Source organism: Heloderma suspectum, chromosome 10 (assembly GCF_057233095.1).
Source record: "Heloderma suspectum isolate Gila_16-S chromosome 10, 16-S_ref, whole genome shotgun sequence".
Lineage (NCBI taxonomy): Eukaryota > Metazoa > Chordata > Lepidosauria > Squamata > Helodermatidae > Heloderma > Heloderma suspectum.
The window spans coordinates 32553594-32576772 of record NC_139467.1 but is presented as its reverse complement, the minus strand read 5'-3'; the positions used below and the strand labels follow the sequence as shown (position 1 = coordinate 32576772).

Genomic DNA, 23179 nt, shown 5'->3' with positions numbered 1-23179 from the left:
TTGGACAGAGTCCTGCAGCCCAGACATGAGCCCCCCCCCAAAGAACCCAACACAGTCACCCTCTTAGTCCCACCCCCTCCCTCCTTCCCTCCCTCCCTCCCATCTGCTTTATAAAAATTCAAGAGTTTGACACAAAAAAGCTTTGGTTGCTAGCAGTAAACATGGAGTTACATTCGTTTTGTCTCCTAGTACACAATCATGTAGCCACACAAGACATTTGTTGCCCCCCCTCCCTACCCACCCCCAATACATTCAATGCTCCCTATTCCACAGTGACCCTGAGTGCGGTCAACAGCCTTAGCCTGCCCGCAATTCACACTGTTTGCCCCCTAATGCATAGTGTCCATCACTGTCTTAATGGTAATGATATTGCCTGTTCCAAGCAGTGATTTATTTGTAAGTCTGAGCCGAAAGAATTCTAGGAGCCATCTGTTCAAATTACCGCATCCAGGGATATTGACCGGAATGTCTCCAACACAACTGTGCCAGCGAGAGTCGAGACACTGCAGTCAACTGCCATAATTCCCAGATGGGAATTATGGGAGCTGCAATCTTAAACCATCTGGAGGGCACCCAGGTGGGGAAGGCTGGAATAGGGCTAAGGCCGCCATTTTCTTCTTCACTCGACGTTACTTACAGATAAAATCGCTGTTATTTCAGAAGTCCAATGATCCCAGTTGTAGAAAGAGATGGGAGTGGACCCTTAAACCAGCTCTTATGTGGCAGTGTTGCAAAGTGGTAAGGTACAAAGAGGGTAGGTACCCCCACCCCCATATTCTGGTGCAAATGCCCATCACATGCTTTGGCTATTTTTCTTTATGTTTGTAAACAACAGTCAAAGAGGAAACTGGAAAGAAATCAGATTTACAGAAGATACTATTTACACATCCTAAACATCTAGAAGGGGAGACCGGGGGTGGGGGGGCAGGGGGTGGGGGACGACGACAATGCTACTTGGTTTTTATTTTATTTTTTTAAAGACAGATACAAAAGTAGAAGGGGCAGCATTTTAACCTCTGGGCACACTCTGGGGAAGCTTGCCTTCTACAATCAACCCACAGCAGGCTGTATCAACTGTATTTGGTCCCATTGACACAGAGACATTATCCTGAGGTAGATACGGTAGAGATCGCCGCAGCAATGTCGAAACTCACCTTCTCTATCTTTCCTACCACCTTGCTGCAATTGCAGGAAGTGGAGAGAGCTCTGCACTATATGCAAGCAAGGGATATCTATTGTCAGTGCTCTCTCAAATTCTACTGCTTTAGGCTCCGTAGCTCCTGGTCATTTTACATTTTTCCCGGAAGCCACCAAATGCTTTCTTTCATTAGCAACACATTTGCAGTCCATATAGTAAGGCAGAGGAAGGCAACCTGGTGCCCTCCAGATGCTTTGGATTACAACTCCTATCAGCCCCAGCCAGCATGACCAATGGTAAAGAATTACAGGCATTGTCATTCAAAACATCTGGAGGACATGTGAGCTAGACATTTTTCAGTTATTTAAAAACCCACACACACAAAAACTGTTTGGCAACGCAGTCCATTTAGAAATGGACACACACCCACATACCCCACAATAGTTATTCAATGCATTGGACCCTTTGGTAGGAAATTCTGCTCCATGACAGATAGCTGATGCTCCAGAGATGAACTAAGAATCTATGTTCCTCTGATTTTTACATAACCCTCAATATTTGTCCCTAAATTCACATCTCAGCAGCAGGGAGAAAGCTTGTCCCTCTGATCCCAGATAGGTGATCTGACTCCACTTCACCCTACAATCCCATCTTGGGAATGTCAAAAGCAAGACTTCCCCATATCCTCTCTTGGTTGTTATCTGAACTGCTACAAAGGACTTAAAAGTGGAGCCTGTGTTCAAAAAGCTATCACTGCATCAACCTCTTAAGCGACAGGCATGTTCCCTACACCAGCCTTCTCCAAGCTGGTGCCCTGCAGACTTTGGACTACAACTCCCATCAGCCCCAGACAGCACACCCAATTGCCAGGGGTGATGGGAGTTATAGTTCAACACCTCTACAGGGCGCCTGGCTGAGGAAGGCTGCTCTTCGCTGAACAAAGGAACCCTTAAGGCTGCTCCCCCGAACCTGGCGCCCTCCAGATGTGTTGGACTACAATTCCCACCATCCCCAGCCAGCATTGCCAGGGATGGTGGGAGGTGTGGTGCAACACATCTGGAGGGCATCAAGTTGGGGGAGGCTGCCTGAAATGTATTGTAAGGAAGAGTTTCCCTGCCCGCCCTGCTGCTGCAGCACTATTGCAGCTCATCCACCCCTTTGTGCCTTCATGCCTGCAAAGTATCTCCAGTTGCAAGGGGCATCCAGCATTTCCTGACTTCAAAAAACAAGAGATGTTACACTTTCCCTCTTTGGCTTTGCAAGGTCTCCTTGGCTCCTGTCTTAGCTTCTTCAAGCTCTCAATACCTCAAGGCTATGTGGAACTCTGCCAACATCACTCACAATGAAGGACACTGGAGTGGTACAATTTTGGCCTAATCTCCCACTGCAGCTGGTAGGAAAGGCGGGTTGCCACAAATGGGCCCAGGACCTCAAGGTCAAGGCGTCTTCGGTCTATGACCACCTAATTCATGAGGGTCCCCACTTGGTGGGGAAACGAAATCTGCTAGCGCTATGCAGGACTGACTGAAGAGCAAATCTGAACCAACAGTTCTCAGCAGCGGAAGAGAGAACGGAGGGAAACAAAGATGATATACCCCATCTTAGGATTCAGAGGAAACTGGGGCGCTCTTATACCAGGTCTCCCCTCTGTCCTTCATCTATGGCCTTTGGCCATTAGAGCAGAATGCAAGGACTCCCCTTGGCATGTGCTTAGCAGGGCTGCATTACAAGAAGTCATCAGGAATTCAGAGGGGGTAGCTGTGTTAGCCTGTTGCAACAAAAACAACCAAGACTCTTGTGGCACTTTAAAAACTACCAAATTTATTCTGGCATAAGCTTTTGTGGACAGTATCCAGGAAAGCTTATGCCACAATACATTGGTTAGGCTTTAAGGTGACTCACAACTCTTGGTTGTTTTTACCAGAACTCCAGGCTCTCTGACTAACATGGGCATAGATGAGTGAGAGAGAGAGAGAGAGAGAGAGAGCACACTTGCAAAGATAAAATACCAGCTGAAAGCATTTTGGTGTCTGAAGCAAAAAATCCAAATTGCACCCTAACCCTTACACCCGGCCGGGCCCAATGTATCCCAACGCCTCAGGCAAGAACACTATGTTGCTGCTGCCACCTGGCCAACTTCCGCCTTGCACCCCTTTCCACACACCGGAAGGGGAATGGCAGCGCGTTGCAGGAGGTTGCTCCAGGGAGCCCCACCAGCTGCTCTCTTGCTGTGGCAAATGCCACAGGGGGACAGCGGCTGGCAGGGCTGTTTAAACATCTGCTGGAGGCGGCAGGGAGGTAGCAGCAGGCCCTCTGGGCGGGGGGAGAATGATGCAATTTGCCGCTCCTCCCACTCTGCTAACGGATGTGGGCGCCTGAACCCACAAAATGGTAGGGTCGCTGCCTTGCACTAAATCAACATGGCGCACAATCCAGAGGGAAGATCTCCCAATGCCAGCCTCACTGAAACAGAGCTTTGCGAGATATGGTTCGACACAGCTCATGCAAGAGAACTTCCTGATGGATTGCGGGTCAGATCTGCCAGTCTCCCACTCTGTCACCCTTCAACAGCACTCAAAAATTGCCAACTCATCTTTCTATGTAGAAAGCCACCGTTGACTCTAAATTTCATGAGAGTGGAAGAAAGATGTGTGATTCTGGTGATAATGAGATGCAGATGTGGCTATCAGGCAAGAAAAGAGATGCCGAGAATTTTAAGGACGGATGAATGTCTGGGACCAGAGATGGGGAGTGGTGGGGGTCCTGCCCAGACACTGAAATAGTGGTGGAACACAAATGGTTTTGCCCAAGCTTGATAGCTGTTGGCCTTGCTCTCATCTTATTTACCTTTAGCCCCTCCACTTTCTCCCAACTGCCAATCATTTGGTGGCTTTCCATCTTTTGCAGTTTTCCTCGCCATTCTCAAATGCTGAAATGCCTAAGATGTAGTTGCTGGCAGTAAGAGCTTTAATCTAAAATATGCTGGTCTTTGGGGCAATTTTAGCCCTGCCCCCTTTTGCCTTTGGGCCCGCCCACCACCGGAATGCAGCCCCCAAGAGCTTCTCTAAAATAGAATTCGGCCCTGGGCTGAAAGAGGTTCGACACCCCTCTACTAAGCAGTCCATGGGCACAATCCAGAAGGAAGCAAACATGTTATCGCAGTGGCCAACTTCCTACCAGAGTGTGGCCCAAATTTTTTCCTATCCACATGAATACAGTGAGAGGGGAAAGAAGAAATCTATTCAAATACAGTGTCCCAAAACATTGTTCCACCCACACTTAGAGACAGGAAGGTAGAACTATAACTTTTAAAAAAAACGTTTTTGTTCTTTGTGCTGTTACACTTAACAATGCTGAAAATTGTAAAAAGTCACTCAGTTCCAATCTGTTCAGCCCCAGAGGCTGCTGAGGTTCTTCTATCCCTGAGATGTGCAAGAATACCTGAGAATAGATTGCAGTAATCGTGTTCTCTCTTTTTTCTTCTTCTTTTTCTTCCTTTTTTTTCTCTTAAAAGATTAAAATATACAAAAATACAAAAAAGAATATTTATACTTAAAAAAATAACAACAGCGACGACCAAGGAACATTTACCAAAAAGAAAAGAAAAACGAACCCAAAGATACGTCATACACGCACGTCATAGTGCAGGTTTCACATCACGGCTTCAGAGCAGAGGGGAAGGCCTACCCCCCTCCCGTGGCTCGCACGGCAAGTCCAGCTGTCCGCGGGAACAAAATAAATTAAAAGGCAGAGGTAGGGAAACCAGGCAGGGCAAGGGAGCAGCAGCCTTTTCCCTGATTGGCGGGCTTTCAAAAGAGAAACAGGGAAGATTCAAACTCGGAGCCCGTGTGCTTAAATTGAGTATTGTGGATCATATGCTGAATTTTCTGCAAGGCTTCTGTGAACCCCGAACTGTCAGTAATAAGCCAAATTCATGGGGCATGTGCATGCGTGTGTTTACTGCAGTGTATGTGTGAAGGAACATTTCTACACCAAAGAAAGGCAAGGCCAAATCTAGGCCTCAGGCCTGTTTTGGCAGTGAGCACAAGCCTCTGGCTTGCGAAGAAGTGTTGGCCAGGAGGAAATGATTGTTGTTGTTGTTGTTTTTAAAAAACCCATTAACACACCATACGAGGTGACCAACATTTCCTCAATGGCCTGAGTCCCAAAGCTTTCCACATGGACAAGGCAAATCCCAGCACAAATAGAGGTAGGGGAAAGGTTTAGGCCCTAATCCCTCGCTAGGAAATTAGGGTGACCATATCCAAGCAGAAAAACAGAGGCCACAATACTGTGGTCCCCAAAGACCTGAAGTTTATATGAATTCTTAGGGCAGGCTCCTGAACCATCTTTCCCTAATTCCTCGGGCCTTGATGTCTCTTGAAGCGGGGTGGGCATTCCTGCCAGTTGTTTTAGTGACTAAAATTTTGATTTTGGGAGAGTGTAATGCTGTATCGCAGCTCTCCCCAACCAGGCGCCCCCCAGATGTCTTGGACCACAACTCCGATCATCCCTAGCAAGCACTGGTCGTGGATGGGGGGAGTTGTAGTCTAACACATCTAGAGGGAGCCCAGTTGAGGAAGGCTGCTATTATGATTGCGCTCTCTCTCTCTCACTCTCTCTCTCCTTCCTCCCAATATTTCCTTAGAAATACAGCCACAAAAGGGGCTGGAGGACTGGGAAAAATTATCTGTCTCAGCTGCCTTATCCGTATGTTCAAATATCACACACACACACACACACACACACACACACAGGCCCAGTTTGCACACAGTGAGAAGCCATGGTGGGTGAAATTCTCTGCAGAGTTTTTTGTTGCGGCGGCAGCCACCATTTTGAATATTTGAGCCATGGCATGCCATAGCTTGTCATTATGTGCAAACCCGGAGAGGGTGGGTTGTTGGGCTGTTTGACAAGCCACTCAGAACTCATGGGCTGTTTTAGGGTTCTGGGGGGGCTTGTCAACCACTCTAACAACCCACCCTCACCGGGTTTGCATGTAACGACAAGCTACAGCGATGGCAACGACTGCTGCAAAAACAAATTCCATAGGGAGATTCACCCATGGTAGCTTCTCATTACATGCGAACCAGGTCACTGAGATCCAGATATTTCACCTTTTTTTTTAATAAGATGCCTTGGAACAATATTTGGATTGGTGCCCAATGCAAAGGTGGCGAAGGTGCTGTCTGCATGCACATTCGGCCTCCCCAACCTTTCCCGCTGCCAAACTCTTACACGTTTTACCAGCTGCTGCCCTCCTGCCCATTGCCTGCCCTTCCTAAGCCTAGAGGCTGAGGCTGTTTGCTGCTCCCCCTTTTTGTTGACTTGATGCCCTGAAGCCTATCGATCTGGTCGATCACCCCCTCCTGATTTCCCCGACATCATTCCCTGGTTTCGGGAAGAAGGGGTGAGCTGTGCATTTCCTCCTCCTCCCGGAAGTAGGCAGGCTTTCCCTGAGAACTGGGCAACTGCTGCGTTTTGACGGGGCAATTAGCCACCATGTGGGCGATGCTTTGGCAGAAGTGGCATTTCTTGGGCTGCGGAGGGAGCTTGCATTCTTTGGCATGATGATCGAGGCCGCCGCAGTTGTAGCATCTGGGAAGGAGAAAGAGGAGGGAGGGAGGAGATGAGGGCAGGGGTTTGGTTAAGGGTATTTGTTAAAGGCCACAGGAAGCCCCAACCGGCTCTTTACTAAGAAAAAAAATAGTATAATTAAACCACAAGAGACCATATTAATTCAAAGAATTTAAGGCACAATCCTATGCATGTTTAGACCAAGAAAAGCCTTACAAATCCCAGCATTCCTCAGTCAGCCATGCTAGGTGGAGAATACTGGGAATTGTAGGACCTTTTTCTGTCTAAACATGTATAGGATCGCACCCTTAAAATCAGAGCTGTCAAATCGCTTTCAGCCAGAGGGCCTAATTCAATCGCGGAGAAGTTGCTGCGGGCTGCATTCCAGTGGTGGGCGAAGCTGAAGGCAAAGCAGGGCAGGGCCAACATATTAAAAATACCAGCATACTGCCAATAACTAAGATTTAGGAGAGGCATTTCAGCCCTTTAGAATGGGGGGAAAACATGCAAACATTGGGAAACCATCAAATTATGGATGACACAAAATGATGGTTTGCAGCTTTGGGAGGGGCAGGCCCTGGTGGGTTCCCCGTCCCTGCTGTAGCCCCTCAGCCGGCCTATCTTGAGTGCCAGATTCTGCCCTAAGCCAGCTTGAAGCTGATTTAATTGTTGCTGTTCCCTCCATACTGCAGCTGACTCCTCCAAGATCTGTATTTTTGTAAGGGCACTTGAGAATTTTGCTTTTGTTAATGAGATCTAGCCCCATCACTGGTCATGCATCCCAAAACACACATGCGGATCCATGTATAAAATATTGTTATGTACAAATCGGAGACCTTCATGGCCCTCTGTGCCCACCCCCACATGGCCAATATCCCTCATTCCTACCAGCCTTCCAATCCCCACTTCCATTTCCCCTCAATTTTAGTAATTTAAAAAAACACACCAAATCCTTGAATAAGCCAAAACTGAAGCAGAATGCATTGTCTCAGGCGTGCATGCATAGGTGTGTGTCTTTCTACCAAAACAGGAGCATAGAAAAATTAAGAGCGCATGATGCATTTAACATGAGTGAAGAATGCATATGAACACCACGAGGGGGCAACCCTGCTCTGCCATCACACTGCTAATAACCAGTCAGAGATCCCAGCTGTTTAAAACTCCTGCGGGAATGCAAGATAGATATGTGTAGGGATGTCGCAGATGCCTGACTGGGTCTGGGAGTCTGTCGCCCCTGCTCTCCCACAACCCCCAGACTGCACCCGCCAAGCCCCTCCCCTCACTCGTCCTGGCTCACCTCCTGGACTCACCCCAACCTGTCCAGCAAGCGCCCACCATTTTGCCGTTGTTTTTTTATAGAAAAAAGGGAGCTTAAAAATGTGCATATTTAAATATGCACAGTTTGGGGCTGGGAAAGCTTAATGTGCACAGTATTATTGGCATCTAATACTGTGCACATTAAGCTTTCCCGGCCACAAACTACGCATATTTAAATATGTGAATTTTTTAAGCTCCCTTTTTTTTGTTAAGGGGGGGGGGGGCAAAATAGCAGGCACTCGCCAGATGGGCCCGGGGTGAGTGCAGGTGACTTGCCGTGCTCATGGGGACCCGAGTGTGGGTTCGGCTGGGGGCATCGCTTTGGCGGGCGCCTGGAGAACCCAAGCTAGGATGGGTTCGCACATCCCTAGTGGTGAGGATGAGGATTTAAAGCAGGCTGGGGATAATGGAAGTTGTAGTACAACAAACCTGGGGAGCACCAGGCTGGGAAAGGCTGATTTAAGACCACATTTGTTCACCTCCATGTGCCAGGGGACATTCTTCAAGAGCAGGGGGTTATAACTCCATGATGTTCAGATTCCAGCTGAACATCAGGAAAAAATTCCTGACTGTTAGAGCAATACAACAATGGAACCAAAATTCCCTAGGGAGGTGGTGGGCTCTCCCACACTGGAGGCATTCAGGACGAGGCTGGACAGCTACCTGGCAGGGATGCTTTGACTTGGGACTCCTGCATTGAGCAGGGGTTGGACTCGATGGTCTTATAGGCCCCTTCCAACCCAACCATTCTATGATATAGCACAAATGTTGCATGTATACATCCTCCCAACCTTATTGCCCTGCCATATGCAGTAAAAGAACTCCAGGTTCTCCAGACATCAGTTTAAGATTTTAGACAGCCGCCAACAGTCAAGAGTAGTGCAGGTTGTGACTACGGTATTGTTAAATGCAAAGGCAATCACAGAAATGGCAACACAGGTAAGGCTCTCCCTCCCCATAGACATAGGGGGATTTACAAATCTGGAGAACACATGGCATGGATGGCTAACCTCGCAGCATTATGGCTCCTGGACCTTTACTGGTTGCCTGGAACAGGCCGTTTCAGCAGGTAAAATATCTCAAACTCCTCCCAGTTCTGCACCATGGCAAGTAGTACTTGCAGAAATCCCCCTCTGGAGCAGCCTTCCCCAACCTGGTGTCCTCCAGATGTGCTGGACTACATCTCCCATCATGCTGGCTGGGCATGATGGTAGCTGTAGTCTAGGTAATCTGGAGGGCAACAGGTTCAGGAAGGCTGTTCTAGAGCATTACCGTATCTCCGCTGCACCAAAGCTTAACCCTGTTGGCTCTAAATCTCTTCCTGACCAAAACTCCACAAAGCCACCCTACAGCTGCCACATAGAACCTCTGTCTCCCAAGCACAGTGGCTGTTGGATTCCTCACAAAGTCATACACATCTTTGAATCCCTGAGCCCATGCCTGGGACAACCCTTACCTATCTCCTTTTGACCGGCGTTTCTGGAGGTTTTTCCCCTTCGGTCTCCTCTCGCTGCCGACGCAAAACACCCCCCCGGGCCCAGTGACTCTTATGGACTCCAAACCCTTGGAGGACTTCTTGAAGGTGAATTCAACGGCCTCTCCTTCCTTCAGACTGCGAAAGCCTTCCATGTGGAGCTTGCTCTGGTAAACAGAAAAAGAGGCAGGGAGGAGAGCAGCGGTCAGAGGCCAGCCACAGTGAAAGTTATGATGAATGCCAGCAAGGCAGAACTGCAGCCTTAGCAGAGCAAAGGCAGACTGGACTTTCATTCCCCTTTTGGGTCCATCTGACTCCGTGAAGGCATGACAACTGAACACTAGAACACTGACAAAATGATTAGAGGTTTGCCATTCCATCAGCGGCAGAGTGGAAAACATTTGATGGCTTATGATGGGGCTTTTTAATGTTAGTTCTTTGATCAGGTCCTGCTATTTTATTCATTGTTTTTAACCGTTTCAAACTGTTTCAAATTTCTGTTTGTTAAAGGTTTTATATTATGAATTATCATGTTGTATTTCAGTGTTTTAATTTTTGTGATTCGCCCAGAGAGCTTTGGCTATTGAGCTGTATAGAACGTAATCAATGAATGAATGACTGAACTCACATTCCTGATCCTGATGTAATGCTTAGTCTGTTGAGTACCCCTTAACTCCAAGTGCTACCTCCATGGAAAGTACAACAAGGAAGGGTTCCCAGGCTGATGCACGAATATAGAATTCAGCAGCCTTCCCCAACCTGGTGTTTTGGACTTCAACTCCCATCAGCCCAAGCCAGCATGGCTAATGATTAGGAATTCTGGGAGTTGTACTCCAAAACATCTGGAGGGCAATAGGTTGTGGAAGGCTGGGATAAAGTAAGAATTGCCCAGCTTGATTGGGCCAAAGATCAGGATTACCAGCTCTTCAAGTCAACACACTTTTCAATTCTGGCACTTGGGAAGGGTCTGTTGGTGGGGAAGGCACATGTCAGGTGGAGCCTGGATGAGCAGGCAAGGAGCCACATTCTCATAGTCCTTGAGGCCTAGCTCTTCCCAAGGTGGTAAACCCATGTCTGCGCTGTACCATTTTAATCTTCAGGTGGGGCCCTGCATGAGTGAATGCTCCACAATGCAAAGAAGTTCTTTGCATACCAAAAACTAGCATCTCTGGGAGAACGCTAGGCTTCGACCTGACATTTTCCCTGAAATCATCATTCCCTCTATTTCCAGTGTTCAGGTGGTGAGTGCTGTTGCTTATGTAGCCAGAACAGCACCACCCATGCACAAGGAGGTATCAGTACGCTTCGGTTTGAAGAAGTTCAAAAAATCTTGGGGGGGTGGGAACATGCCCCCACCCTCAGAAAGAAAACAGCCCAATAAAGAGTGCTCATTTCAGTGGCCATGGAACACTGGCTGATGGTTGGGGGAAAACAGAAAAATGGGGGGGGGTGAATGGAATCCTGAACAGCAACACGCCACACCGCAACATTTTGTTGTAGACCCCACTTGCAGGTTACTATTTCAGCAGAACCCCTGATTCTCACATTTTGCTCCCGAGGCAGAATATTCATATATCCCTCCCTGAGGATCTCCATCATATATCCTCAATAAACCCTGGAGCACATGAAATAAAAATCAGTGCATGCTTATGAGTAAAGTAGCTGGAAATAATGCATAACATGGAACTCTGGTCCCTGCCCAGGTACAGATGTTCCTTGGTGTTTTTAGTGGTGAGGCTTCTACTTAAATTCAAGGTTTGTAGCCACAGGGAGCCTCTGGGGAAGTGGAGCCCTCATAAATATTAAACACCCATGCACATTTTCAGTGTTGTTTTTTATTTTTTTAAGGAAGCCCTGCAGTAGGGTATATGTGGCAGAGGTTCATATATGTGACAAAACAAGAGAATGAGGCGGCTAAACCAGGTTTGAAACCATTTTGTCTGACCTTCATCCTGATTTAGGGTGTGCCAGGATCCCTTTATGAGCTTCATGACTCTTTGTGACTGAATCTTGCTCACTTCAGTCGATTGACTTGCATCATAGTTTGGATTTCAGAACATATTAGGGTGGCCACTTATGAATCACCAAAGAAGAAGAAATGCATCACCATAAAAAGAGGACAAAAGGAGACAGCATTTTGCATAAAATTTGCATGGGGTCATTTATATGTAGAGATTCAACTTTTAAATAGAAATAAAGTACATCTCACCCTAATGGGGAAGACTCTGACCAAGTGACCTGAGTACTCAGTCCAGGTGCTAACCACTGATGGGAACATCAAGGCCCATGCTGCTCTCCCTTCTTATCTTTTTCTTTTTAATCTTTATTCCTGTCTTGGACTGCACAGCCCTTCAGATAGAGGCACCTTCAAATAGAGGAGAGTCCTCTGGCAACTCTTTAAACAGAGGGCTGTCCTCTGTAAAAGAGGGCACATGGCCACCCTGGAATGTATTCACTGATTTTTCACTTTCATCTTGCAAAGCAGCTTCCCCATCACAACCTTCCATCAACTGGGCCAATACATATTGACCTCCAACATCTTTACTGGCCACTGCACGCATCTCACGATGCCCACAAAAGATCATGCCATAACAACAGTGCAACACAATGGATCAAAAACAATGAAGGGTCTTGCGGCACCTTGAAGACTAACAAAAAATTTTATGGCACAAGCTTTCATGGACACAGCTCACTTCACCTGGTGCATGATCAGATGGAGTGGACTGTGTCCACGGAAGCTCATGTCATAATAAATTGGTTAGCCTTTAAGGTGCCACAAGACTCTTCACTGTTTTTGCTGCAACAGACTAACACAGCTACCCCACTGGAAATCCAAAAGTAAGTCCCATTATCTTTAATAGAGCTTCCTCCCTCCTTAGTAAATGTGTTTAGGATTGCAGCCTTATGGTGCAATCTTATGTCTACTCAAAAACAAGTCCCATTGAGTTTAATTTTGCTTACTGGGTTTAGGATTGCAGCCTAATTCTGTTCAGTCTGTCAGGCACTGCAAAACATTTGTATTTGCTGCAGTGCATTAACATGATTACTCTCCTAGAACTCAAGACAGGATTAAACTCAGCAGTCTGTATTATAGTACATTTACTAAAAGTTAGAAACAGCATGCACACATGCGCACACGTACACACATGGACAGGCTTCAACTAATTAAAACTCAATCAACTTCATTGAAAGTCGCCATTGAATTGCTGTACTTGTAACATCTGCAAAGTGCCTAGATCAGGTCTCTAAGGGCCATCCCTTAACGCTTCCCGCGATCCGTTTCTTGGTGCTAAAAATGGATCAATGAGCTTTTTTTGTTGTTGTTCCCTGGAGCACTCAGTTCACCACTGTGGCTCAGTGCACCCGCCACACACACACACACACTTTTTGGATCCATTGAAAAATAGACTTGCTTAAATTCTGAGTTCTACAATAGTTTCCTATCAGCTTTTCACAAAAAATATTGATCATAACATCCTCACCATTTATAGTTAGACACCAGGCTAAAATAAACTTCTTCCAGCAGGCATTTAGCCTTTAATCTGTTGCTCTGATTATTAACCTAATTGGTGTCTCTTTTTTAATATTTTTAACATTTTTTGTTGTATTACCGTATTGGTTGTTAGTTTATCGTTTGGGGTTTTTTGTGAATTGATATATTGCCCAATTTGTTAGTTGGGGGTTATTTAAAGTTAATAAATAAATAAATGTATCCAGGTCTTGTTTCCTGTACAAATTCTGTAATTAAGACTGCTGCACATCTTCCAACATTTCACTGATGGAACTGCAGACATGCTTGTAACACTGACAGACAGACAGCTGCAGTGAGTACAGAAACAACAAGCTGTGTACTGCCCTGGGTGCCTTAGTATTCATGCATATGCATTTACCGGTCAGTAAGTGCACTGGAAACTAGATGCCTTCATGTTCATGTGCATGCATTTACAGGTATATGCACAGCAAACAAGATGCCTTCATGTTTACGTGCATGAATTTACTGACATGTGCACAGCTAATGCATCCATTCACCTACTCAAGATATTTAACTCATAGAGATTGTGGGGAGAGCGCAAACTCCTGAAGAACGGCAATACTAGCAACTAGCACAAAGAAAATGGCATTGTGGAGGAGGAATTACAGTGGCAGGCACAGGCAGAAGTGATTACTGGCTAGGCCGTTTTCTGTTGTTGTGCCCGCATGCCACCACCAAGGTAACAGAGGGGAGGGTTCTGCTGCCAAGGGTTCCCTTCACAGGGTGGTGCTGAAGATCCTGGCAACAGCACCCTGAAGGTAGCAAGGCCTGAATTTGTATGGATTTTTGTAATGTTTTTATTCTTCCAAGATAGTTTACCAAGGCTGTAGAATAACCACAGAATAAAATTAATTATTCAGACTGAACAAAAGAGAGAAAGAAAAAGCATCGGGCAGTAATACAACCTTTTAAGCTTTTAAACCTGCTCGCCACACTTTGGTGCCCTCTGTAGTGGGGAAAAGATATGTTGACTACAGCTCCCATCATCCTCAACCACCATGGCCACAGCTTGGGGAAGGCCAATTTAAGCTATCACAGAAAACTTCCATGTAACAAAACATAATTTATAACATTGAGAAAAAACACACCAGGCTTGAAGCCTGTCTTGAAACTTTTGTCATTCCAAAAATGAACAAATAGTGGTCATTTCTTTACAAATGTATCATTTTTCTGGGTTATGTTGCCCTCTTGCGAAATAAGTTTAGTTGTGTGAGAAAAGCTATATCCCATATTTTGCAGAACTATTCTGCAGGACTGCTTAGTTCCATCACTTGCCAGTTTTGAGTGATAAGGCTAATACAAGTCGTAAGTCTGCAACAAGGTTGTCAAACCTCAGGCCCTTGGACCAAATCTGCCCCGCTATGGTTCTCCAGATTGACACGCCCCTTCCCTAGACTCCGCCCCCTTCCTCCCAACTACCAATCATTTGATGGTTTCCTGGCTTTGGCATAGTTTTTCCTGTTCTAAAAAGCTGAAATGCCTCTCCTAAGGCTTAGTTAGTTTTATACTGTCTAAACTGATTTTATCTGTATGTCACCCTGAGACCTTAATGATAGAGGGCGGGATAGAATAAAAATAAATAAAATAAATATAAATAAAATAAATAAATAAATAAAAATAAAATAAAAATAAAAATAAATAAAATAAATAATGATAGAGGGCGGGATAGAATAAATAAATAGTTATTGGCAGTAACAGCCTTAAACTAACATATGCTGGTATCTTTGGCCCCGCCCATTTTGCTTTTGTCCCCACCCACCATTGGAATGCGCCCCCAACCCAACCCCACCCAGAGCTTTTCCAAAATTGAACTTGGATCTCGGGCTGAAAGAGTACTGACACCCCTGGTCTACAGGTTCCACAACTTTTTTTTTTAGGTAGCACATTAGGATACTTTTAGAATTTGCTGGTGAATAGTAAGTATCCTGTCATCTGCTGAATGAATTAAAATTTCATTTGTTCGATATTTGGACATGTCCAAAAAAACATGAATAAGATCCGCCTTGAGGCCTTGATCTCTCCAGCGAAAATCCAAGTAATTATGGTAAATTTGGCTTACTTTGTATGGTGTCAAATACCTCTTATGAATGATTTTTTTAAAATCTTTCAAATTTGTGTCCAGTAAGTTAGCTGCTACATTATTAAAGACCCAGGACCATTCTTGACCATGTATTTATGTTTCAAGATTCTTATTCTACTTTTGATTCTAAGAGATCTGTGTTTGTTTCATTTGCTTACAATCCATCAATAAAGCATGCATTTTACTAAACAGATTGTGAGTTGTCTGACTTGCTACCTAACAAATCAGCAAGGCCTGGTATAAATGTTGATGATAAAGAAATACATGTTCTCTAAGGGCAGCTGATGTATTTACTTGGGTGAGGGTGAAAAAGACTACAGCAAAAATCACACTTCATTAAAACCTGTAAAATCTGATTATCTGATGGTATTGGCTTTGCGTTCCTTGATAAAATACTCAACAAAGTGTAATATCGATACTTTATATTTTGCACATTTCACATATACAGGCAATTTGAAATGCATGCAAGTTAAAAATCTTGCAGCTACTAGATTGGGGTGGCTGTTTTTCTCATTTCTATAAAAAAAACCCGAAACACTTCTATGGAACAAACATGTAGAATTCTTCAGACATTGAGTGCCGGGCCATTGTCAGCCAATGAAGCTCGCAGGGGTGGGCAACGTGTGGCCCTCATCGTCATCATCGTCATCTAATTTATATGCCTCTTTTCCACAAAAAGTGCCCAAAGCGGCTAACAAAACAGCAATAGAACAACAAAAAGTATACCAATACATCATTGTAAACAGGAAAGGAAAGGAAAGGAAAGGAAAGGAAAGGTTCCTCCTGTGCAAGCACCGAGTCATTGCTGACCCCTAGAGGGACGCCGCTTGCGCTGGCGTTTTCATGGCAGACTGTAGCGGGGTGGTTTGCCGTTGCCTTCCCCAGTCACGACTACCTTTCCCCCCAGCAAGCTGGGTGCTCATTTTACTGACCTCAGAAGGGTGGAAGGCTGAGTCGACCTGAGCCGGCATAAACAACTCATTTCACTGATACTAACATAATAACAATTCACAGCAATTACAAAATAAGCAAAATCAAACTTTGCAACACAATATCAATTATTATCTTTCAGTAGTGTGTGAACCAGAGCCCAACAAACTAAATATTTCCTATGCACTAAGGCTTTAATAAACACCGCGAACTACAACAGATACACCAGGAAAGCAAAGTTCAGAAAAGAGCAGCCAGGTTTCTTACAGCCTGCAGCAGCTGATCTCTCCCATGCTCCACTAGGGATGGCAGAGAAATCCACCAAGGACCCCAGTGAGGCTGGATTCAAAGGAATCCGGCCTTCGGGGTCCGTGGCGGAGTGGCACCACTCACTTCCACCTCCCTCCGGAATCCTACAGAGCCGGCCTCTCTCTGCGGCGATTCCGCAGAGCCGCAGGCCAGCTCCGTATCACTGGCCTGGGGAATGGATACCACCGTGAGTGGCATAGTGGACGCCACTTGCGGCCATAAACCTAAATCCAGCCATTTGCTGCAGATATATATCCAGCCACTCTAGAAAGTGGCTATTTTTCAATTTCCCCAAGGCAAAACTCACCATACTCCACTCTCTCACGCTAGTGCAGTTCCCTCCAGATGCTTAGGCCTACAACTCCCATGATTGATCACCACTGGCTAGGCTAGCTAGGGCTGATGGGAGTTGTAGGCCAAAACATCTGGAGGGCCACAAGTTGCCCACTCCAAATTAAAGACTTACAGTGCAACCCTGTGGAAGTCTACTCAGAAGTAAGTCCTACTGAGTTCAATGGGACTCCCAAGAAAGTTTGAATAAGATTATACCCTTACGTCTTTTAGAGCACGATCCTATGCATGGTTAGACAGAAAAAGTCCTACAACTCCCAGAATTCCTCTGGCCAGCCATACTGGCTGGGGCATACTGGGAATTGTAGGACTTTTTCTCTGTCTGAACGTGCATATGATTGTACCCTTAGCCAATTACTAATTACATTTCAATACATTTGCACGCCAGCCAAACCTCATTATAGGTGCGTCTTGGAGACACTTAAGGAAGTGCAAGAAAACATTGTTAGTAAGTGTGCTTAGGATTGCAGCCTCATTCAATTTACACTGCAGTCCTATGCACATTTACTTGGGAGTAAGTCTCACCAAACTTAGAGGAACTTACACTGCAGTCCTATGCACATTTACTTGGGAGTAAGTCTCACCAAACTTAGAGGAACGTTTGAGCATAGGTACATAGCACTGGGTTGTTAAACTATCAATGAAATTTGATTGAAGCTTGCAAACTTTTTTTTTTTTTTGTACAGCAGTCAGCCCCCAAGCTTAGATTTTCAATGGATTTTGGCATTTTAAATTGGTCTTGTGAATGCTCCTGCATCTATCCCAGATTATACCCTCCATTAGGGAGGGACCAAGGTTCATGCAGAAAGTTCCAGATGTAATGCCTAGTGTGCCCTCTTCAGTTTAAAAGGATCCAGGAGCAGGTGATGGAAAGACCGGTCTTCTCCAGTCTGGTGCCCACCAGATGTTTTGGAATGCAACTCCCATCAGTCCCAGTTAGCATGGTGAATGGTCAGGAAATGCTGGGAGTCACAGTGCAAAACAACCAGAGGGCACCAGGTTGGGGAAAGCTGATACAGGAGATCAAACAGGCAGCTACAAAAGACAGGGCCTTCTTGCTGGTGGTCCTGAGAATGTGGAACTCCTTCCCACTGGAGATTTGCCAAATGATGGTTAAAGGCCTTTTTATCCCAGCTAGCTTTCAACTAGAAATTTTCTTTTAAATATGCTAACTGCTGAAAATGTTAGTACCCCTGCCTCCTGGATTTTTTTTTCTAATCATTGGTTGTCTTATGTTTTTGAAGGATGTATTATGTTTAGGGAGAAATCCTATGGCCGCTAGTCAGCAGCTAGATGGCCATAGGATATGTGAGTTACCAGGAAAAGTCTGCACTCCAAGGTCGGTTCCCGGAGAACCGACCTCCCCCCACCTTCTGCGCTGCCTCGCAGGCAGCATAGAACGGCCTCGCACTCCGTGCTCAGAAGAGGAGTGCAGAGCGGCTAAAACGCTGAACGTTCCAGGGGGCGTTAAGGGCTGTGCCTAGGGGTGCCAAGAGGCGTGGCTTCCCTCAGACGGCGCAGGAACAATGCATCCGACCCTTGACAGGTGTGTGTTTGCTTCCAGCTCTCTGCTGTATCAATTTTAGGGCTATCCCCACCCATGTGAAGCCTGGTCTGTTTGCCGCTGCTGCCGCCGCTGCTGGTAATAATAATAATACTACAAAATGTCTCCGTTAAAAATCAAAATTCGATGCTAACCAAATTCCAGAATAAATAGACATCTCAATATTAAAAGAAGTCCTATTGTCATTCTTAATCTACTTTGGGAAAGCAGAAACCCTACCGGTCTGCCTGCCCTGTGTTAACGACTTCCAAGCCCTGATGACAGAAGCTCCCACTACGCTCTCCCAGCCAGCCAGGCCATCTGCTATACACAACAGTTCCTTAGAACAGAAGCTGCTGCTGCTTTTTTTTAATGAATGGAGCAAGTCCACCATTCATGAGTTGCTCAGTAACTTGCGTCATGTGATCACACTTAACTTCCCGCTCGCCCAATTGTAAGGAATGCCATATTTAAAAACGGTGAAGAGCAACTGTGCGGCCCCACACATCTCACACCCCACATGGCCTCTCTCTCCTCTTGCCATCAAAAGCAGAGGAGTATTTTATTATTTCTTTCTTACCCTCAACTACCAACGCCCCCCCCCCACTTGCCCCCAAATCCTAAATGCTGAGGAAAGGTAGACAGTAATGCAACAATATTTTTAGTTTTGCCTGTTTGCTAATGAAATAAAATGGAAGCATATTTTCTTGGACCCAGACATAGTCAGATCAGACCCACTGAAATCAATGGGTGAAAGTTAGTCATGACTATCTTAAGTCCCATTAATTTCAGCAGGTCTACTCGAAGTACGCATAAGTCTAGATCCAATCCACAAAGTTAAAAAATGAAGTAAGATGAAGGCTGATGACATTATTCCAAGTAGGGGAATGTGGCAAAGCTTACTTAAATAAGCTTTTAAGTTGAAAGCCCTGGTCTTAGCGCAAGGCGTTCAGGCTAGATCTGAATAGGTTATTTGATGAAAAGAGAAAACTATGGTTACTGCCAACTGTAATAGTTTGCCTTCAAAATAGAATCAGGAGGGGTTCACTTAACAGGTTGGGGCTTACGCATGTAGGGAGCAGGGCTTTATGCCTCGTCACCATCTGTTTCGGCCCCAACCTTCCCGTCTTGATCTGGAAGGTGCGAAGGGGGCTTCGACATGGGTTTGCTTGAACAGGAGTAGGGGCCTCCACCCAGTTAGGAACCCTTCCTAACTCAGAGATCCAGAAATTAATCAGTATATATGGAAATAGAAAGCTGTTAAGAGTTAAGTCACAAATATTACAACAAGAGGGAGGTAGAGGGCTGTCAGTACTGGCTGGTTTGCATATAACAATAAGCCAGAATTCTTTAGAATGTCCCTGGTTTGTTAGACTGAAGATTCTGGCTTGTTAGGAAAGCAACAAGCCAGGAATGGTGGCTTCCCGGTTTGTTTAGCCCTCCCACTGGCAGGAGGTGCCAAGAAGGAGCAATCGAATAGCATAGCATGCACCAGGTTTATCGTTATGTGCAAACCAGGCCATTGGGCACTATTATCAGGCACTGATACTTGTCACCATGGTGTAATGGTTTCAAGCATTTAAAGGCATCCCACCTTGGACAGGAGAACAAATAGAGGTTGACACCCCACTAGCAGAGAGCAAAGAGTTGGGGGTGTCTAGGTAAACTTCGATGATTTTATTTCTTAGGGAGTTATTGCTTCGTACATCCAATTAACTTGGAAACATATTAATCTCCATCTTCTGTGTCTCCAGTACTTGCAGATTAGAAGTTACATTCTGGAAGCTACATCCCAGCCTCTCTCTTTTGCAGCTGTTTGGCCTCAGCCAGGGTTCCTAGACCCATGCGTGTCTCTGAACTTTCTGGTTTGGCCCTTACTCATAAGTAACGTATTTGGGATTCTGTCATACAGAAGATGGAGCTTCTGTTGGTCCAGAGGGTAGGACTGGAATCAATGGGCAGAAATTGCAGGGAACAAGGCCTGTGTCAAGGGTCGGCATGGTTGGGCACCTGCTGAGGGCCCACACGCATCATGGGGCCCACTGACAAGAGCCCTCTGGACTTGCTCCTCCTCTTCTCCATTGCAACCTGCTTATTCACCTTCATCTCGCTCTGGCCCAGACAACAATGGTGGAGAGAAGAAGGACCAGCAGATGCCACGGCCTACTTGTTCACTGGCTTTCTGCCTGTCGAGCAAACAAGTGGTAGCAAGGATGAGAAAGAGGGTAAGACGCAAGAGCAGCTGGTGACAATGATGAGAAAGTAGATGCTCTGAGGGAGGAGGCCTATTGAGGGTGACTTGCCCAAGGGCCCTCAAAAACCTGGAACCAAGTGATCTGGATAGACTGGAGCGCTGGGCAGAAAACAACAGAATGACATTTAATAGGGATACATGCCAAGTTCTGCACCTAGGAAAAAGAAACCAAATGCACAGTTACAAGATGGGGGATACGTGGCTCAACAACACTACAAGCGAGAAGGATTTTGGAATTGCTGTCGATCACAAGCTGAATATGAGCCAACAATGTGATGTGGCTGCAAAAAAGGCAAATGCTCTTTTGGGCTGCATTCATAGAAGCATAGCTTCCAAATCCCAGGAAGTACTAGTTCCCCTCTACTCAGCACTGGTTAGGCCTCATCTGGAGTACTGTGTCCAGTTCTGGGCACCACACTTGAAGAAGGATGCAGACAAACTGGAGAGGGTTCAGAGGAGGGCAACAAAGATGATCAGGGGACTGGAAACAAAGCCCTATGAAGAGAGACTGAAAGAATTGGGCATGTTTAGCCTTACAACCGAAATGTGGGTTGTAGCCATCTCCTGAAACACTCTTTGCTCGGTGCTCCTAGAGTAGTGGGTTTTGTTCTTTTTAAGATGTCTTCCCTCTAGGGAAGTCTTTTCAACCTCAGCAGGCCCGCTGAGAAGCCTCTTGCACATTGCAAACTATTCTGATCATCTCCCAGAGTTGGCCAGGACTTTGGGCATCACCCAGTGGAGGTTGGTGACTCCGATGTCAGTGGGGCAGTACATCCACTCCAGGTTTCAGTCAGAACCAGTAAAGGAGCTCTCCAAGGTGCTTCCCACTGACATCAGAGCCACCAGCCTCCAGTGGCATCACCTATTGCCCCAGGGTGAGCTGAGCTCACACCGGTCAAGACATCCCCTCCGTGTTGCAGCGGAAAGTAAGTTGTCTTGTCCACCATTACAGACCTTCTCACCCACATACCAAATTCAGGAATAGACTCTCTAGGGCAGCCCTCCCCATGGATGGCTAGGGGATGCTGGGAGTTGTAGTCTCAAAACATCCAGAGGGCAGCAGGTTGGGGAAAGCTTATCTAGAGACCCAGGGAGGATGCTAAGAACTCGAGTGTGTGTACACACAAGATCTCCCCCACCCTTGAAAAATGGCAGGTACCGCTTGTTCTCTGGTAAACCTCAGTTAGGAGCGTTATGCCGCCCCTCTGTGCTTGCAACAGCTGCCTCTTGGGGAGCGCGGAGTGAAATGTGAAATGCCCACTGTTTATTTGGAGGAGGGCTTGAGAGATCGGCCAACCAACACCAACAAAAAAAAAACCACAACCCCCTCCCCAAAAAGCAATCTTCTCTTCCCCTGGGGAACAGGAAGGAGAAAATTGCAAGGAAGGCTGTCTCCCCACCACCCCACCCTGCCCGCCCGCCCGCGCCTGCCTGCCTCCCCTCTCCCTCTGGCCCGGGGTCTTTTGAAGTGACCTGCAAAAGAAGCTGGTGGTCTTCAGAGCATCCCCTCCCCCCTCCTCCTTCCCAAAACACACACATTGTTCAAATTCCTCTGTTATCAGATAGGTAATCAAACTGAAGCCCATTGAATTAGTCAAATAGCCCCCCCCCTGCATCTGAAAGGAAGAGGCCCAAACACCCTATCCCCACACACCACACACAAAGCAGGAAAATTCCCAGGCCTTCTCCAAAAACACATCCTCCGCTCCTCTCCCCCTTCTCCCCCAAAGAGGAATAAAACAAAACAAAACCCAGGAGCAGAGAGAGAGAGAGAGATTCTGGATGCAAAGAGGGCAACTGGGAGGGATACTGCTTTTAGACACCAGGATGGGGCCCTAGAGAACAAAGGGTTGTCCCTGTCCATGGGGATGACCAGATTCTAGGAGTTCCAGGGACTTTGCAGGAGAGAAGAGTCTGGCTGCGTGAAAGCCAAACATCCATCTCCATTGGTAGAGTTGCCATCTTTTTCAGCTGGCAAACGAAAGACTTTTCAGCCATTCACCATAGTGAGGGGGCAAAATGAGTATATCAGTTGGGCTTCTACAGCAGCTAGAGGATTATTGTGGCTATCCCATCACTTTTTCTTTCTTCTTTTTTTATAAAGATGATTTTAATTCTGAAATACAGGTGCCCTGGTCTGTATGCACACACACACACACACACACACACAGTGAGAAACATGCATGCTTTAATGAGCTTCCGCCGTGCATTAAAAACATGATTGTTCAGGCAGGCATTTGGGGTGGGTTAGGGTATTTTAGAAAATGTTTTTATTGTAGAATGTTATTGTTTTAAACTGTTTTATTATATGTTTTGTACATCACCCAGAGTGGCTGGGTGACCAGCCAGATGGGCGATTAATAAATTAAATAATAAATAAATAAATAAGCGCGCGCATGCACATACACACAGAAACAGTCTTTCCACAGCAAGTTTTGTGATTGCGTATTATAAATAAAAAAATCCATAATAATCCCCTTGAAATATGAGCACCCCGTACACATCAGTGCAAAGTAGCCCTAACACTCAGCCCTTCTGACCACATTGGGGCAGGGGGCAAGCAATTGTGGATCCCCCATTTATTCCATTTCCATTCATATTCTTCCCAAAGTTAACTCCACTTCACCGCCACCACCAACGTACACCACCGTATTCTCCATGAATTTGCCTAACC

General features: G+C 46.0%; 1 protein-coding gene across 1 annotated transcript in view; it reads right to left on the bottom strand.

Annotated features, from left to right (window-relative positions):
- Positions 1–4647: 4647 nt before the first annotated feature.
- LIN28A (lin-28 RNA binding posttranscriptional regulator A) overlaps positions 4648–23179 on the bottom strand; it is a 58037-nt gene continuing 39505 nt past the window's right edge. The window contains exons 3-4 of the mRNA XM_084814408.1: positions 9489–9673; positions 4648–6736 (exon numbers count right to left, since the gene is read on the bottom strand). Coding sequence (XP_084670534.1) covers positions 6523–6736; positions 9489–9673 — 399 coding nt within the window. The 3' untranslated portion in view covers positions 4648–6522. The remainder of the gene's footprint in view (positions 6737–9488; positions 9674–23179) is intronic.